General features: G+C 35.5%; 1 protein-coding gene across 2 annotated transcripts in view; it reads right to left on the bottom strand.

The window, feature by feature from the left end:
* Window positions 1–224: 224 nt before the first annotated feature.
* Window positions 225–20,550, bottom strand: part of LOC126355753 (arylsulfatase B) — a 314,105-nt gene continuing 293,779 nt past the window's right edge. For both annotated transcript variants that reach the window (XM_050006145.1, XM_050006143.1), the window contains exons 9-11: window positions 18,492–18,634; window positions 14,085–14,376; window positions 225–2,642 (exon numbers count right to left, since the gene is read on the bottom strand). In XM_050006145.1, the coding sequence (XP_049862102.1) occupies window positions 2,477–2,642; window positions 14,085–14,376; window positions 18,492–18,634 (601 nt within the window). In that variant the 3' untranslated portion in view covers window positions 225–2,476. The remainder of the gene's footprint in view (window positions 2,643–14,084; window positions 14,377–18,491; window positions 18,635–20,550) is intronic.

Raw genomic sequence — 20,550 nt, forward strand, 5'->3', positions numbered from 1 at the left:
CTTAATTAAGGATGATGCTTAATTTTTAGCAGCTTGATTAAAATAGTTGTGTAATCATAAAAAACACTGTACTACCTACATTTTTACAAAGAGGACAGAAAATATAGGAGGCATATTTAGGCATACAGAGTTTCTTCTCACAGCATAAGTTCTAAATATAAATCAACAATTTGTACTTTTTGTGTAGAACAATTATTTATTAAAAACCAGAGAATAATTAATAGAAAAGATAACTCTGTCCAACCAGGCCTCAGAAGGCCCAGTGGTACTGACCGACCTACATGTCATTCATAGTCAACAGGCGTCACTGCATGCTGATATGGAGGGGCTTGTCATCAGCTCACTGCTGTCCTGACTGCTGTCAGTTATCATGGCTGGAGCCACCACTTCTCAGTCAAGAAGCTCCTCAATTGACCGCACAAGGGCTGAGTGCAACCTGCTTGCCAACAGCACTCAGCAGACGGTGATGGTCATCCAAATGCTAGCCAATTCTGAAAGTGCTTAACTTGGATGACTTGACAGGAACCAGTTTTACAAATGTAGCAAGACAATGACTGATGGAAAAAAATACATCACAGAAAATTTACTTGGCTCAAATAACTGAGTTTTAGTGAAGTAATGCTCCTATAGATACAGTACATTGGATTGTTAACATGACTGTAAAATATTTTGAAGACACAAATTTTTCAACAGCAGAATACCAGAACAAGACCTTTTTGACAAAAACACATTTCACTTGCCTTCTTATGAAAGTCTGCTGCTACCAAAATCAGCAGCCTGACAAGAAAAGAAAAACAAATATATGAAAATCATGAATATTACCTGACATTACTGTCTGCCTTTTATGAAAATCTTACTGGAGATATTTAAACATTAAAATTTAATCTTTGGAAAATATCAGTCTGTGTTAATGGGAATCTCAATATAAAAATCTTACATAATTATTTTTAGAGATATTAATACTGCTTCATGAACCATCAATATGTTTTTGAAAAATCATATTGTGCTTACAGTGATGAGGAAAAACATTTAATCATGATGCTATTCAGTAAACTACAAAATACTCAATATACAATTCAATTGTGAGGGTGAAATAAATAATGTGAGCTACATTTACTAAAACAACATATTATTTGAAATATGAACATAACAAATATCTCATGAAAGTAAATTAGTTGTAAAAGCAGGGGGACGAAACACAGAACCACAATACAGTGTAAGACTGAAAGGGGAGTACAAATTTGTAGTGACACAACCAACAAAAGAGAGAGAGGAAAACAAATGTGAGAAAAGAATGAATGTGCTACAGTTCAGTTCAGATAGTGTGCAAATAACTGGTGATTTGTATCACTAACTTGTTTTCTGTCATTATATAAGCTCTATTTTACCTCCTTCCTTATCTCTTTCCCAATTTTTCCCTCCTCCCTCTCTATCAATTTGGTTCCCTCTCCCTCTTTTCCTCCTCCTCATACTCTCGCCACTCACCACCTCATATTTTATTCTGTTTATCTTTACACTGTTTAAGTGAAACAGTGCATCTTTAGGTATTTTAAATTTGAATCATTAGTGTTAAAACTTCATTATTACAATGCAGTCTGAATAACTTTGGATCTCAGCTATGACAATAAATGATGTTCTGTCCCAGCATAGCTCTGGGTGTGAGTTTACCCCTGCTATTTCTCCAACCCTTTCACAACTGTTCTTTTCACCTATTTCTTTTGGTGCCCACTGAAGAGTACTCAGGTTCTAAAACCTTCAAATTCATCATCACTGGCTGTCTAACACCGCTGTCAGGTGGGCTCACTTATACTAATTTCAGCACTTGGAAATTACAAGGTGATTTTATTTTTTGGTTCTAAATAGAGTTTAAATATTAAGGAACATAGTTGCACATCTTACAAAAATAATTCACTACATACTGAAAGGAAAAGTCCATTATGGAGTCAGCAGGTCTTAATTCTCATTGTATACAAAATTTTAATAACTAGAACATCTTCAACTCTCCCCTTTTCAAGTAAAAATTGTTAGGAAACACTATGATAAAGTTTTCAAATTTTCTAAATTCTGTAGTAAAATACTTTATTTAATTTTCATACTTCATCAGCTTCATTCTATCTTCTTGTTGTAAGGTCACTTGTCAGTATCTTATAATGTCAGTTTTTATTTCACATCAACTATATGTGTTGCTATAAATAACGCTGAGGTGCGCTACTGGTTCAGAGTCTCGATACATAAATAATAACAATAATAATAATAGCTACAAAGTTTCCTGATGAAAGTAGCAAAATATGCAACACGTTGACACACATACTTCAGTTTTACAGATGAACTAGAGTGACATTAATCAAGCAAATATATACAAAATTTGCTCATAGCTTGAACATAGAAAGAAATGTCTGTCATTGGTACATTTCAGCAGTAACTGACAATAGAACATTTGAAAGTTATTTTGTTTGCAAAGTGCACATTATTTTAATCAGCTGACAGCATTATTAAGTATGCTGTAATCACCAAAATTGGTCCAAGTGTGGTCCCAAAATCGAGGATCTGCTCGAGGATCATATGGAAGGTTTCCCGGAGGCACTGCTGTTGCATTTATAGTTTTTAGAATTGACTCTAGGCGCTGCACAATTTCAGGGTGTCTGAAAAGTAATCAGAGAAAACGAAAAATTGTTTCAAAATGATATGAACAATCTGAATCTCAGTTTTCAGTTTACCTTCATTAATAAATGTTTAAGTTTCCAGCCATCAAATATGTGTACTATGTGTAATTACACAAGGTTTAATGTCATATCCCTCTTCTGATGACATAAATCATTCCAGTTAGTAACCTAATTTAAACTTTTTCTCATTAATTATCAGTGTCTCATTCCCTAATAAGAGGGCTCACTTGAGACATAATTCCACTGTTGGTGTAACAATCAGATGCCACAAGAACATGAAGACAAAAGAAAGTGGAGGTCAAAATTTATTTGCGTCTATGAACAATAAGAGAATGGAGGGTAGGATCATGCCTGATTTCCTCAATTTGCGCTGCTAAAAGTGTTGTAAGCAATTATTTTATTGTTATTTTAAATTAGGTAATGTTTGTGTTCTGTTTATGTAATTATGTTTATGTAATTAGTGTTTCATTTTCTTCATTAATTTTAATCATCTTATGTCATTGCAGTTGTAAATGTTTCTGTTTAACAAGGTATGAGTGACATTAACCCTGCTCCATTATTACTGGCAAAAAAGAACACAGCATATGGATAAAAGTAACAGGGACGTGTTATAGTAGGGAAGCTCACATATACTGTATCCTGCATGTTTTAATTTGTTAAAGTAGAATAATTTTTAGAATGAGTTTTGTGGATTACATGATGAAGTTTTTTATGCTCTTCTAATCATGCCATGACAATCAATGTTGGACATTTGGTGTCTCTTCCAGTCCTTACTTTTAAATTTTTTACCTCAAAAGTAATGCATGAAAGTTTTATTTAATTTTCAAGACTGGGATGTAAATACATAGTGAGTAAAATAGACATAAGTAATCATGTTGACTCTGATATGTTCATTATTGTTATCATGCTTCTAGTTTATTTCTCACTACTGCATCAAAATATTATTTGATTTGCTATATTAATTATTCATGCAAGTATATGGTGTGCCACATGAATGTTTTTGTACTTTCCAATTAAAATCATAAGTAAAGTATAGGTCAGTCCATTGCAATTTCTGTAACAGAAGATCAAGTTGATTTCATGCTACTCAAGTTAGTAATGCTTCCACAAGGTGTGAGAGGTGTAATTGAATCGAAGAAAAATATGCCTATTCCAGTAGATACATTATCAGAAATTGTTAACAATATATCTGCTAACCAAGAAGCAAAATTAGAAGCATTGTCGGAAATGGTTCGTAAGCTATTTGCTAATGAAGATGCAAAATTAGAGGCAGTGTCGGTGGCAGTCAAGAAAATAACAGCTGACAATGAAGACATGACCAATAGGGTGGCTATTTTAGTCCAAGAGGGATAAAATTATTTAGCCAAAAGGAGGGCAAAATTGGAGGCACAATCATCTGAAGTGGCCAGTTTATCCAAAAGTAAAGATGAAATACTGATTGAAAGTTTTAAAATACAAGAGAAAGCTATTAATAACCAGCTTGAAAGTGAAATATAGAAAATAATCACAAATTTGTCAATTGATTTATAAGAAATTCGACAATTGGAATAACCAATAAGCCCAAACTCCTCTAGAATGACATGAAACTCAAGAGAAGGAACTGACAGCAAATCTTGATTTATCGAGTGGTTATCATTAAAGTGCAGCTTCTAATGGAGGGCCAGTGTGGGCTGCAATTATCATATGGCAGCAAAACTTAGTAGATACGCAAATTTATTAATATGGAACTAATGTTGGACACCAGGTGCAAATCTGGCGCTATACAAAATTCTGTCGATGTCTCCAGTGCTCATATCAAACAGATTGTGTTAGTGATCATTAATAATAAAGTCAAAATTATGCCTTTCTCACTTCTGACTTTTCTGCCCACATTCTGTTCCTAATACATTACATACGGAAACATTTCTATATGTCTTTCTTGCATTCACAGCACCAGATTTATACCCGGAGGCCAAAATTAGAACTACCATAATTTTTTTCCAACATAAGTTGATTTTGCATTAATGCATTAGAATATCTACCAAGTTTTGCTGCAATAAGGTAACTACATACATTTGAAATTTTAGTTTTGAATACGTTTGCAAGTTAATGCAACCTGTGAATTACATATATTTTTGTTTGGAATTATTTGCATTCTTATTTGTTATAGTTGATGCATATATCAGCTGGTAGGATGTTGAATCAGGTTTTTTTCTCACTAAGACACACTGGAGATGTAATGATAAACCATGGTTTCTGTAAAATAACTTAGTTGAATTTGATGTGGATCTCCTGTTATATATATCAACGTATGTGGACCAGGGTATGTATAAATTCATTTAGAACATTTTGGTGCCGGCCGCGGTAGTCTCGCGGTTCTAGGCGCGCAGTCCAGAATCGCTCGACTGCTACGGTCGCAGGTTCGAATCCTGCCTCGGGCATGGATGTGTGTGATGTCCTTAGGTTAGTTAGGTTTAACTAGTTCTAAGTTCTAGGGGACTGATGACCTAAGATGTTAAGTCCCATAGTGCTCAGAGCCATTTGAACCATTTGAACATTTTGGTTCTAGTACAGTTTTGTTTTTACATTTTGAATGAATGTGATTGTGGTCTGTTAGCCTGACAAAATGCAAACTTATTTCTGAGTTAGCAATAGGCATCCTATAAAAATTCAAAGTTATTTCTGAGTTAGCAATAATCATATAATAAATTTTGTTGCTACTCAGTAGGAAGAGAATGATATAATCATATATCTCACTGCATTTATGTGCAGTAATTAACTACATGGGATTACCACTACACTGACTTCCAGTATGTGTTGGACAGTGTGTTGGATACTGCACTATAGTGGTTCCAGTTATGTTATATGTGACCATATGGTGGAGAGCTCACACACATTTCACACAATGCATTAAATCTGCTGGTGAATTTTAAGCAGTAACAATGATGACATGGCAGACAGTTATTGCTGGCATGGGGAAATGCTGTGTGTGGTGACCAATAATAACAATGAAGTGAACTGCTAATTCTTGTACAATAGAAGACAATTCATGTAAAAAATAAAAAAAAGTAAAATATAGAGTGAGAATGGCATGTGAACCCAAGGTAAGCATATACATTGCTTGGGAGGAATGACTGATTGCTTTCTGACAGATAGCACCCGATCTGCATTTCATTGCGATATGTTTCATGTGTGAATTTTCACATATGCAGGAAGAGCTTAAGTCGTGATAAGATGAATTGTTAACAATTGCATCTGGGTAATTTAAACACTCTAGATATGATTATAGTTTTTTGTTTCACTATTTATTTTGTCTTAATCTCTATGACCCAAATTTTTAAATAGTGTAATGTCAGGAGAGGCTCTATATGTATATTAACATCTTAATTAATACTAATGCACCTGCAGAAACATATGGTTGATTTGTTATTGCATATTCATAAACTTTGTGTTCTGATGTTACACTTGACTGACTGAAGAGATGGATGCCTTGAAATAGCATTCTGAACTCCACAAAGACCGTAGACAAAGTCCTGTACTAAAAATATTATATCCCGATTTTCTGGCTCCTGATGATAGATGCCACCCTCACCTCTGGTTTTCCCAGCAACTAGCAGTCACAATGGCAGGGTGAAGAAATATTAGTCCATCCTCAAACAATACAACACCACAGCAGAAGCTCATTCCAATCACCAGAGCTCCTAAAGAACTAATATGAGCACACAGTAATTTGCTCAGAGAAGGATATTAAAAGCTGTATAATAACGGAATTTATCTATACCTTACTACTTTATCCTCTCATATATAGACATGGCACACATCTTTTCATGTTGTGTTGTATGATTTTCAAACAAATCTTCTCCTCTTTTTTTCCCTTATTGTTAAGTTTATGTGCATATGGACACAAGGATATGTAATTGTACATTAATTGCCATACAGTTAAATAGAAATATACAACAGATTTACATTCAGAATCCTGTTAATGGCTACTCAGTCTGGAGAAAAAAAATTGCTTTGTAACACTGGAGATGTTCTCACACTTCAAATTTTGGAGAAAACTAAATGATCAAGTTGATGGCAAAAAGCTAAACAACTAGTCTGCACCACCATATGAGGACTTTGAATGGTGTGTCTCTGTTCTGTGGCCTACATCTTTCCATTCAATTTTGTAGTTTACATTTTTGCAATTTTGCACATTATGTATCAATATCTTTTTCTGTAGTAGGAGAGCTGCTTCAGGACACTGGTTCCACTGCTGATATAAAATTGCTTTTGACAGGACCATGATTAGATTAGATTAATACTTGTTCCATAGATCATGAATACGACACTTCGTAATGATGTGGAACGTGTCAGGTTAATAAAAGATGTCTGTACAAGAAATTACATTACACAAAATATTGCATGACACTAATGATTAAGTTTTTTTTTTTTTTTTTATATCTAAAAATTCAGCCAATGAGTAGAAGGAGTTGTCATGTAGAAATTCTTTTAATTTATTTTTAAATGTTAGTTGGCTATCTGTCAGGCTTTTGATGCTGTTTGGTAGGTGCCCAAAGACTTTTGTGGCAGCATAATTTACCCCTTTCTGTGCCAAAGTCAGATTTAACCCTGCATAGTGAAGATCATCCTTTCTCCTGGTGTTATAGGTATGCACACTGCTATTACTTTTGAATTGGGTTGGATTATTATCAACAAATTTCATAAGGGAATATATATACTGTGAGGTTACTGTGAGGATCCCTAGATCCTTAAATAGATGTCTGCAGGATGACCGTGGGTGGGCTCCAGCAATTATTCTGATTACACGTTTTTGTGCAATGAATACTTTTCTACTCAATGATGAATTACCCCAGAATATGATGCCATACGAAAGCAGTGAATGAAAGTAGGCATAGTAAGCTAATTTACTGAGATTCTTATCACCAAAATTTGCAATAACCCTAATAGCATACGTAGCTGAACTCAGACGTTTCAGCAGACCATCAATGTGTTGCTTCCAGTTTAACCTCTCAGCAATGGACACACCTAAAAATTTTGAAAATTCTACCTTAGCTAAAGACTTCTGTTCAAATTCTATATTTATTACTGGAGTTGTGCCATTTACTGTACGGAACTGTATATACTGTGTTTTATCAAAATTTAAAGAGAATCCGTTTGCTGAGAACCACTTAATAATTTTGTGAAAAACATCATTTACAATTACATCACTTAGTTCTTGGTTTTTGGATGTTATTACTATACTTGTATAATCAGCAAAAAGAACTAACTTTGCATCTTCATCAATGTACAATGGTAAGTCATTAATGTATATCAAGAACAGTAAAGGACCTAAGACCGAACCCTGTGGGACCCCGTGCTTGATAGCACCCCAGTTTGAGGAATCAGCTGTTGTTTTAACATTACACGAACCACTTATTTCAACTTTCTGCATTCTTCCAGTTAAGTATGAATTAAACCATTTGTGCACTGCCCCACTCAAACCATAATGATTTAGCTTATCTAAAAGAATTCCATGATTTACACAATCAAAGGCTTTTGAGAGATCACAAAAAATACCAATGGGTGATGTCCGGTTATTCAGAGCATTTAATATTTGATCAGTGAAAGCATATATAGCATTTTCTGTTGAGGCTCCCCCTTAATTTAAAGCAGCAGCCAGCAGTGGAGTTCTTATCTTTAAATTAACTCCCCCAGTCTGCATCACTGTAGCCTTCTAGTTTTGCATTATCTTCTCTATGGTCTTTTAATTTGTGGTTTTAAGTCCTTCTTAGATACTGGAATATGCTTTTCACAGCTTTCCAGTGCTTTTCCTTTGGTTCTCTGCAATATCTGCTCACTGTGTTGGTGACGAAAGCAATGTCAGGCCATGGTGTTTGAGACAAATATAACAGACTCCCTACTTCTAAATGTGGAACATTCTTATCACATTCCACATCTCCCTCATTTATATTTAACTTCACTCCTACTTCTGTTGGAGTAGTTATCGGTTTACAATCACTCATGTCAAATTTCTTTAAGATTTTTTTCTGTATATCATGATTGAGTTATTCTCATTTCTTGTCTCTCTTCATCCTTAGTGATCTGCATGCATAATATTGTTTAACTTCTCCAAAATAATGCATCTTAAACTTGGTTTGCAACTGTTTCTTAGAAATCCTCAATTGGCTTTCATTTTCAGTCAGGATAAAGAAGTCATCCACCCATACTGCCATTATTATCATCACCCCTTTTCTTCCCCTTTTATAATATATTCTGGGATATGACTTACACTGCTTCATATTCATATTTATTAGAGTTTTATGTAGAAATTGATTCCAGCAATGACCACTCTGTTTATGTCCATAAATACTTTTTCGCAAATGCCAAATCTTTTCCTTTTCCAATCTGGTTTTCATGACTGCTCTTGGTGGAATGACATATATCTCCTCCTCCAATTTTCTATTTAAACATGCTGTTTTTACATCCTTATGATGAATTGTTAAATTTTGTTTTGCTGCCAAGGCTAAAAGATATCTCAATGAGGCACACTTGACTACAGGTGAGAAAGTTTCTTTGTAACCTATCCCTTGTTCTTGTGAATATCCTTTTATTACAAGTTGTGCTTTATATCTTGGTGATGAATTTTTGGGGCTCTTCAGAGCGAATACCCATCTTAACTGTAATGGTTCCTTATCTGCTGGCGTATTTATCCATTCAAAGGTTTCGTTCTGAGATAAGGATTCCAATTCCTTCTCCATCCATTCTTGATAGTTTGGGCCACTCATTGCTTCTTCTGCTGTTGATGGCTCATCATTAAAGGACTGGGCTGCATACATAACACAATCCAGATTTCTTTTGGTTTTGGTACTTGAGAAGAATGCCTTACATTGTTCTCTTTATTTTGTTCATCCTCAAACTCATTGTCGTTATAAATAATCTCCACTTGACTTTGACTGTCCTCTTCCTGTTCTTAATTTTCTCTTTCTTCACACAAGGTTTCACTTTCAGATCTAGGTGCAGTTAACTTAGTAGTTTTGCCCTCTTCAGAGTCCTTTCTATTTTCATAGAATACTACATCTCTACTGGTAACTATCCTTTTATTCAGTGGATCCCTCTGAATTCTCACAATAGCCTACAAAAATATACTTTTTAGCTTTTGGGTCCCATTTTCCTCTCAGCTGTTTTGGAATGTGCGTCACTGCATCACACCCAAAAACTCTTATATTGATTTAGTGAGGTTTCCTTCCTACCTGTATCTCATGTGGTGTTTTATTCCTTAATGCTTTTTTAGGTGGTCTATTGTTGAAATATATGGCCATTGATACTGCTTATGCCCAAAAATCTTTTGATAATCCAGCATCAGTTATCATGCTTCTTGCTTTTTCAATGGTGGTCCTATTAACCCTCTCAGCAACTACAATTTGAGATGACCTGTAACTTATGGTAATTTAATGCCTTATTCCCATTTTTGCCAGGAGTATCTTCAATTTCTGGTTAATATATTCTCTCCTGTTATCAGACCTAATGATCTTAATCTTCTTTTCCATCCACCTTTCAACCATATTATGTTATTCCTCAAAAATGTCACTCACTTTGGTCTTTGGAACTATGAAAATAAAGATGAGTACATCATGAAGAGTCACCAATAAATGTAAGAAAATAATAACTCCATCAGGCCACATCCATCTGTATGGATTAACTGTAAGACCTCTGCAGATTTACTTTTACTAGTCTTAAAAGGTAGCCTCACTTGTTTTCCTTTTATGCATATCTCACAAGGGTCCTCGGATACATTATAATTCTGTATTCCCTTTTGCATATCCATTAATAAAGACATTGTCTTTCTATTTAGGTGTCCAAGTTTGTGGTGCCATAAAAACCTTCCACTGAGAATACATTTCTATGTTTACTCTCAGTGATATGCATCTTAAAAATACCCATTTTGCTACTTGCTGTAGTTACAACTTCACCATTTTCATTGACTGCTCTTGCTCCATGCATGTCAAAAGTAACTGTATTTCCCTTCTTGACAATTTCCTCTGCAGAAAGTAGGTTAGCCACAACAATTTTTTACATAGTGAACATCATGTGCTGTAATCATATTGGGTTCACCATTTACACTTACATGTAGATCTAGTTTCCCAGCCAAAGGACACTTGAGCTTGCTACCATCAACAGTAGATATTCCCATATGAGTCTTATCTTTAACATCATAAAGAAGAGATTTGTCTTTAACAATATGCACAGATGCACTTGAGTCTAAAATCCATTCCAGTTGATGATTACCCACATCTCCAATAGAATAAAAACATGAAGGCACCTTGTCATTATTATTGGTCCCTCTCTCTGGGCTATCAGCAACATACCTCTTTTGCTGCGTATCTGACCTTGGGTTTACTTTTTCTCTGCATTGAGATGCAGTACATCCCTTCTTCTGACATCTATAGCACCTCACTGATTTCTTCCTTTTGTTTTTTGAATAAAGAGCAGATGCAGTTTCCTTCTCCAACATGTGACAGCTTGAAGTACTGTTTACATCCTGTAGGATTGTCACTTTAACTCTGTCACCCACGACTGCTTTGCCTGTGCTTTTCTAGTCCCACAATCATAAGCACATACATTTCGGGCAGTCCTGCCAACATTAATGTTCCTATCTATTCATCAGCGATCTCAAACCCATTGTTTTTCAGTCAGTTTGGCATGACTATTATTTTGTTGATGTATTCATCTACACTCTTGCATTTGTCCAGCTGAGTGGTAATTAACTCATGTAATAATCCTACTTTTCTTGTAAGACCTCATCCTCAAATGCACTTTGTAATTTGTCCCAGAATTCTTTCATGGTCACAGTTTTTCAACATGAATATAATTTACTGAGTCAACCAGTAATATCAACTTTTATTTTGCTTTCCTCTCCTCATTTGAATAATTCTGATCTGTGGTATTCCTTGTCCCATTCACCAAACGTAAATATGCTTCTACTGCAAATTTCAACGCTGCACAATTTTCGTGACACGTCTTTCAATCTGCAGGATTTGTGCCACACTCATTTTAACTGTAACTTTTATCTGTCTTAACATAAAGAATAATACTGAAGAATAACACACAAGAGTTGCATTCGTCTTGTAAGGATAACTCATACTTCACACAAGTGCACTACTTGGAACTTTTCCAATACTTTCTCACTACTGTGTTATGGATATCCTTATTCCAAATGCATCACTGGGCCCTTAACCAATTAGAGTCAACACAGTTGAATAAGTAATAGGGTGTAAAAGACATTCACTGCCATTAACTTTATTTGCACTTTCAGGTAAAATAAATTGAACAGAACAGCCATGGAACATTATGTTACACCCATAAAACTCAGAGCATACAATAGCACCAGAGAGGTCTATTATAATTCACACAATGCACTTTGTCGCTGTCTCACATGAAATAACCTTGTTCACACATCTCTGGCAGGAACAGTTGCAGTGGGTTCAACAGAAGATCATGAGGTAAGGAACCTGACAGGGTCCCACAGAGCAAGGAAACAACAGATACACAAATCAAGGGGATCTAAGTCAATCCAGAAACCTAATAGGAAAAAACATGGGAATGAAGTTCTTCATGGTGTTAATGGGAGCTGCATATCTTCGTAAGGCATCATTCAATGAAATGTTATAATGAAAGATTTAGAGCATATGCATTTGCAGTTTGTAGGGATGTGAAAAGATCTGGTCCAAAATGTGAAATAACTCTGGAAAGAAACTAATAAAAAGTTTTATAAACAGATGAAAGTAATACTAGAAGAAATAAACAATGTGCGCCATAATTTCACACAGAAAACATATGAAACAAAGGAAAGGTAGTAGTGACAATGTGAGCATATCTCAGCGAAGAAAAGAGAGCAGTAGATAATTACAAAAGTGTGAGTGAGATTCAGAGAAAGAGTACTGACAATGCAGATCAAATTGACAAGGCCCCTGCACTAATTAATATTAGATGGGATAGGGTGAAAAGAAAAACCAAAAGGAGATTCTTGTGACACAGATGATAAGCTCACTGGACAAAATATTAGTCATTCTCTCAAAAAGAACAGGGGTGCAATGTAGCAATCAGCTGGCATTACCTGGTGTCAGCATGATGTTTCCAGTGGTTAATATTTTGGGCGTGTGCTTAGGTTATGTATGGAAGTAACAGAAGCCCTTCAAGTAATGTCTGCAGTAGATATTCTGTTGCCAAGATATGGACATTTTAGTTTGTTAGTTCCCTAGGTCACTTGAACAATCCTTTTATTTAAAGGATGTGGAACAATTTAGTTTACAGGATTATATACATTATTAGATTAGGGTTAACATTAATGAACACATCATCATTTTATTCCTATTTATGCAATTACAACAATTACATTCAAAAACAAGTTTTTTTTAGTTTTTTATTTATTTATTTTTAATTGGCTACCAGTTTTTAATAAAAAATTCATCAAAGGAACAGGATTAGTTATCTAGGAGTAATGAGTTTTAAAAAAATAAATTTAAAACTTGCTTCACTGATTGTCAGACATTTTATTTTACTGAGCAAATGCTCAAAACTTTTTATTGCTGCATATTGAACTCCTCTGTGAGCCACTGTCAGCTGTAACAATGGGTAAATAAGATCATTTCTACCTCTAGTGTAGCAGGTATGTACATCCTGGTTCTTCTCAAATTGTGATGGATTATTTATATCAAATTTCACTAGCAAAAACACATATTCTGCCAGCACAGTTAGAATCCCCATCTCATTGAAAGGGTGCCTACATGATATCCATAGGTGAACACCGTCTATTTTTACTCCTAATAGAAATGTCATCCTAAATTGATTCTTCAGAGGGTTAGAGGCATACTTTAGACTTAAAGGAGGAATATAAGATGTTGCTGATTGTGGGGATGTTGCATGGGTTATAAGGGGAAAATGTGCATGGTTTACAATCTCATACAGAGCAGAAAGTCCACCAAGGATTTAGAGGCCATTTCTTTGGAACATACTGGATCATCTTGCTGCAGACAACTGTAAATCTTTCATACACCGTGTGGAATACAGTTGAAACAGGCTACCTTTGCCTCAAATTGAGTCACTTTTGTGGGGCATTGAGATTGTAATGTTTCTGATTATGAGTGAATTAATGTCACGGGGTCATTTTTCCTGATAGAAGTGCAGCATGCACCTTTATATGTGTAATAGATAAACCAGTTGAATGAAGTACTTAGATCATAGGATGATGTGGAGCAGGCAAGGGTATAGTATTTATGAAAATATAAGCCATTAACTTGCAACAAAAGATATAAAAGCAGAATTCAGGATTAGGAATATTGATACGTAACTACTGCAAAAGACTTGGTAAATGTTTAAGATGTGTATGCACCTAATGGTATAAATTGCTGGAAATATAAATGATATATTTACACTTTAAATTATAAAAGGCATTATTCTTACCTGTCAGCCAAATTTCGTTTCTCACAAGGATCTGACTGTATATTAAAAAGACAAGGAGCTTCTAAAGGTTTGCAGTTAATGGTTACATTGGATGTAGAACCACTAGGATTGCAAGTAACCAGAGCACTTGTCCTAACAGTTAGCACTTCTGTTCGAGTAGTCAAATAACCTCCTCTATATAACACTCTGCCTGCTTTTGAGCCAAGCACCTGACCAACATCATAGGCTGCTGGGGCATTTTCTCTTCCTGATGGTCCATACCAACCATCCCATGCACCATCATATGTTGTTCCTAGAAATCAGAAGCAACATACTTTTTAGGATGTGTTTTAAAAGTGTAAACTAAAAAAAACATGTACTCTACTTATCGCTTCCTGTTTATAAATTTAATTTTCCATTAACTTTCAGAAGAGGAGAACCATTTTAATATAAGAGGAGAAAGTATTTCTGTAACTACCTTACTTAAGGATTTAGTTCACATAATTTAGCACATGATGAGTCTAATTTCTTAGCAATCAAACAATAATGAAAATTATGAAGCAGCAGAATAATCTATGTCATGTATACTTATATAAAATGTGTGTATGTATGTATAAGCATATACTCCACACCTTCTCCTAAATCTCTGGATTGAATTCAACTGAATTTGGTACAAGTAACACTTACTGTCTGGAAGTAAGCACCGAGAGGATAAGAACCACCTGGCTCCCATTTGGGTGGTAGTGACATAGGAGCTGGACACTGAGAGGAGAAGCTGGACAGAAAGAAGGGGAGGGGAAGATGGGCAGATAGGGAGGAAGGAGGAAGATGTGGACAGAGAGGGAGGGAGGAGGAGATGAATAGCAAGAAAGGGGTGGAAGAGAAGGACAGAGAGATGGAGGAAGACAAGGTGGACAGAGAGGGAGAGAAGAAGAGAAAACAGAAACATGGGGGAGAAGGAGATGGACAGAGAGAGGTGAGAGGGGGAGATGGACCAAAAGAGGGGATGGACAGAGAGAAGGGGAAGAGATGGACAAAGAGAGGGGGAAAGGGGGAGGAGATGGACGGAGGGGGAAGGGAAGATGTAGGAGGCAGTAGGCAGTTGTAAGGTGGAGAAAGGTAGTGGACAGGTGTGTGTGTGTGTGTGTGTGTGTGTGTGTGTGTGTGTGTGTGTGTGTGAAGGTAGGGTGGGGCGCAAAGATAGTGCCATATCAACTCATCTCTTAACCATATCAACTCATCTCTTAATACAAGAAGCAATTTTTACCAAACTTGGTGCACATATCACTTGCAGCATAGAAAAAAATTACTGTGGCAATAAGACATCCACAGCACCAGTATGGCTGAGGGTGAGAATGAGAAGATGAGACACAAAACCATAACTCAGAAATATCTGGAGAAATTTCAACAAAATTTGGTGTATAGGTGACTCATTTTTTGTATATACGTTGTGTGGAAGTAAGATAACCCTACTACCCCAGGGGGATGGGGATGAGAAGGGAGTCATTGCCATGAAATTTAATTTTATACTCATAGTGTTAGTGCAGAATCTCTTACTAATTAGGTGCATTTCACCTGTGAAACAAATAATGCGCCAGAACAACAGGCTAATTAAAACAGCAGCATTACTTTCTGTGAATTTTCAATTTATTTGTAGAGGTTATCAACAGAAAATATTTTGATAACAGATGTTGTAACCTCCACTTAAGTTATTATTCAGTTTATAATTTTTTTGCCTAATAGCATTACTTTTAAAGCGGTACAGCACTTTTGTTTCTCAATTGTATACTAACAGCCAGTTACTGAAACAGGAAACAACTAATGCTGCTCTGAAAACCATACAATTATTTTATTAATTTTGTAACTTTTATTCTGAGAAACAAGGTTAACTTCTGTACGAGACACACTATATGTTGTGTAATGAAGCTAACCATTATGTGCGAGATAATCTATGATATGTACTACCAACCTTGCTGTGTTTTGGACTTGTTTTGAATTGCTCTTGGTAAGTACAGACTTTACTTATGTAGTAGTAGTAGTAGTAGTAGTTTTATTCATCCGTAGATCTCTTTTTACAAGGATATAGGACATGTCAAAGTATTTACAAGGTTAGATCAATTTACAATAAGCTAATTCGTATACACATATATTTACAGACTTCTAGTTAGAGACAATCATTAGATTTTACTCCTGGTATACAATAATTTATTTACAAATAACTCATTAAATAATGTAATGCCACACTATTCACTCATATTTCACTATCAGTCACTGCACACACTATACACACATTGTTTCATAACACTTCACTCACTACATACATACACACACACACACACACACACACACACACACACACACACACACAGGTGATCCTTGGGCCATTTTCTGTACTGCAAGTTCCCATTTGCTATCCTGAAAAACTGAGTCAGCATCCCTTCATAATGAGTGAGATGTTGAGCTCAGAAAGAGGAAGAGGTGTTAGTATTGTGCTATGCATAGCTTGAGGGGAGAGTGTCTCTAGAAAGGAAAAAAGAAGAAAAATAATAAAGTGAAGGTGTTATGTGGAATATTGGATGTTTTATAATCATCATTATTATTATTATTTGTTTGTATAACATTTTTTTATCAAACCCCTACTCTGCTTTATCTAAGTAATCCTTCAATGTATAAAATGTATTGCATAACAGGTACTTTTTAGCTGCCTTCTTAAATAAGTGTATTTTTGAAATTTCTTTAATCTCTTTTGGTAATTTATTGTACAGTTTTATTCCTTGGTAGAAAATGCTGTTTTGAGTTTTATGTTTATTTTTTCTTGGTAAATGTAAGTTGAGTCTATCTCTTGTTGCATGGTCATGGACAGAGCTGTTTGTGCAGTAATTGCCAATGTTACTTTTGATGTGTACAACTGACTGGTAAATGTGTTCACATGGAGCAGTTAAAATTCCCAGTGTTTTGAACAGATCTTTACAATGATCTCGACTACTATTTCTGGTTATTATTCTTATGGCTCTTTTCTGGAGTTTGAAAATTGTGTTCATATTTTGTGGATTTGTTCCCCAAAAAAGAATGCCATAGCTAAGAATTGAGTGTACATATGAATAATATGTAACTAAAAGACACTGCATGTTACACACAGATGATAGAATTCTAAGGGCATAACATGCTGATGACATTCTGTTTGCAAGTACCTTTGTGTGTTCGCACCACTTCAGCTGAGAGTCAATATTCATTCCTAGAAATTTTGCATTTGTTACACAGTCTATAGAGGTGCCATCTACATTTAATTTAACATTGTCATTTTTCCTCTTCAAACTGAAGTTCATGGCATTAGTTTTCTTTATGTTTAATGTCAATTTGTTGCTTATTGACCAATCGTAAACTTCCTTGAGAGTTTCATTTGCTTTCTCGGTAAGGAGTTCTCTTGTTCTCTCAGTGACTATAATATTGCTGTCATCAGCGAAGAGAATTTTCTCACCATGAGTAACACTACTGGGAAAGTCATTGATGTATATCAGGAATAGTATTGGTCCTAATATGCTACCTTGTGGAACCCCTATATTAATATGTTTTGGTTCTGATAAGTATTTTACTAAATGTTTAGATCTAGTTGAAGTATGTGTTATCTCTACTCTTTGTACCCTATCTGTTAGGTATGATACATTACATTCTTTGTTCTCGGGTGTATTTGACTCTTTGTTTACTCTGTTACTGATGACATGAACTATTCTACTACTAAATGTGGACATTACACATCTCAAGTGGTCCACTCTCTCCCTGGACTTAAATCTGATGTGGCATTGTCAGCCAAAGTAATGTAGCCCTAACACTGTCACCACAAGCCAGTGATCAACCAGAGGGTTCTTGTCTGTCAATAGTAGGAATTACCATGATCCTTGCTGAACATCCTGATATTCAAGGTGGTGAGACTTTGCATTTTGTGCTGCCATAGAAATGTATCACATCCCATGTGTTAGTCTGTATCCCACTGGCAGGGTAACACTATTCACACCAAGTGCAGCCTATCTCTGAGCATCAGATATACTTTGCATCTGTGTCACTACATCAAGTGTAACAATATTGCTAATGCATATTTTTGTATGTACAACGTTTTTGTTCCTCATGTGGCCTTATGGACATTGTCAGTATTGTAACTTGTGGGAGTGTGTTTTTAAAAGATTTAAAGTATAGTTTAATATTTCTAGTTCTACTATTCATTTGCATAAAAATTATTTGGCCACTTTTTGATTGACTTATTCTATTTATTAATATTATTTAATAGACTATATACATATCATTGTTATGAAGAATCTTCAAGGAAATGAAAAAGCCAAACTATACATTAACAAATGAGAAGACAGTAATGCAGATGTTTATTTACAACCACTGATAGTACTTCTCACTCAGTCATTATCTATGTGCTTTTACCTTTTACGAGTTTCCAGTCACCATCTGTCAGTGCAGCATTTCCATAAATATCATCTATATTATGCAACACCTGTGTCCTGTTGGATGGAGTATCTTCAGATAAAGATTCCCAGACATTAATACCATCAATGTCTCCCAAATTCCTAAATCAAAGTGAGACACAATATTAATTACTTGCTGCTCTTTTAGTGTTATTATATGGTATGAAAACTGTCCACTGGAAACATTTACAATAATTAAATAGGAATCAAGTTAGATGCTGCAAAAGTTGGAGCAAGGCTGAGAGATTTCTTAATTAAAAGCAATGTTGAATCTCCAACATTCAGAGCTTTAGGCAGTTTCTTCACCAGAAGAATGTGAAAAGTAGAAGGAAACAGAGAGAATGAATAAGATGCAGAGACATAAAGTACAGGAAAGGAGTCAAGAGTAACAATGCACTAAAAGCAAGGATTCAAATTCCAGTGAATATTAGTGAGCAGTTATAAGGACATAGATGAGATTTAAAAGTAAATTAATTTTTTTTTGTACTTAGATTTAATATAGATGAATTAGTCATGTATAAAATGACTTTTGATTGTATGTATGTATGAAATGACTCTTTGATAGTGTGCCAGATATTGTATAACACATATGTATAACTGTCTGAAAATTACTTACTATCAAAATTGGCCAATCACAGAATGAATAAAGTATATGGTTGTACAGCCTACTATGGACCATCCTAAAATATTGGTCAGGTGTGCAAGACCCCACACCAAAGAGTAATAATAGGAGAAGTTGAAAATATACAGAGAAGGACAGGTTCATTTGATCTGAGGGAGAGTGTCAAAGAGATTTTGAAGAAACTGAACTGGTAGATCCTTGAAGACAGTCATAAACTATCCCCAGAAAGCCTGCTTACAAAGATTCATTAACAGACTTTAAATGATGACTATACGAATATCCTACAACCCCCTATGTATCACTTCCGTAGGGTTCATGAGGACAAGATTAGATTAATTACAGCACACATGGAGGCATTTAAACCATCATTCTTCTCACACACAATACATGAATGGAGTGGGAAAAAACCCTAAAACTGGTACAACAATACATACCCTCTGCCGTACACTCCACAATGGCTTGCAGAGTGTAGATGTAGAAGTAGTGACTCAGCATCTAAAGCTGTTCATGCCCCTTATGTACCCAGCAGTCCTTGTAAAAACACTAAATAGTAACAACAGTAATGCACTCTTGGGGCTGTTTTACATGTCACAGTGAAAAATAGTGTTATTATATTGCATCATAATATCAGAGGATTAAAAATAAAGTAGATGGTCTTATTTGTTTACAAGATTTAGAAACTGAGGGTGGAATAGATGTACTATACCTGTCTGAACATTGTATAATCTCAGATATGGAACAGGTAAATGTAGGAATATATATGCTTTCAGCACATGAGAGCAGAGACGCTATGGAGAGAGGAAGAGTTCCCATATATGTTAAAATTTATCATAGTGAGAAAATTTTAGAAAATAAAAAATGTTGTGTAGAGGAGATTTTAATGTAGATTTTCTGAAAGTCTGGTAGAAAGGTTGACCTTGAAGTATTACTTGGTTCTTTCAATGTGACTTCAGTCATTGATTTTCCTACTTGGGTAGTACAGGAAAGCAGCACTTAATAGATAATATTATTATAGACCAAGATCCTTCCCCCATGAACCATGGACCTTGCTGTTGGTGGGGAGGCTTGCGTGCCTCAGCGATACAGATAGCCATACCATAGGTGCAACCACAATGGAGGGGTATCTGTTGAGAGGCCAGACAAATGTGTGGTTCCTGAAGAGGAACAGCAGCCTTTTCAGTAGTTGCAGGGGCAACAGTCTGGATGATTGACTGATCTGGCCTTGTAACATTAACCAAAACGGCCTTGCTGTGCTTGTACTGCAAACGGCTGAAAGCAAGGGGAAACTACGCCCGTCATTTTTCCCGAGGGCATGCAGCTTTACTGTATGATTAAATGATGATGGCGTCCTCTTGGGTAAAATATTCCGGAGGTAAAATAGTCCCCCATTCGGATC

The sequence above is a fragment of the Schistocerca gregaria genome, chromosome 3 (genome assembly GCF_023897955.1).
Source record: "Schistocerca gregaria isolate iqSchGreg1 chromosome 3, iqSchGreg1.2, whole genome shotgun sequence".
Classification (NCBI taxonomy): Eukaryota; Metazoa; Arthropoda; class Insecta; order Orthoptera; family Acrididae; genus Schistocerca; species Schistocerca gregaria.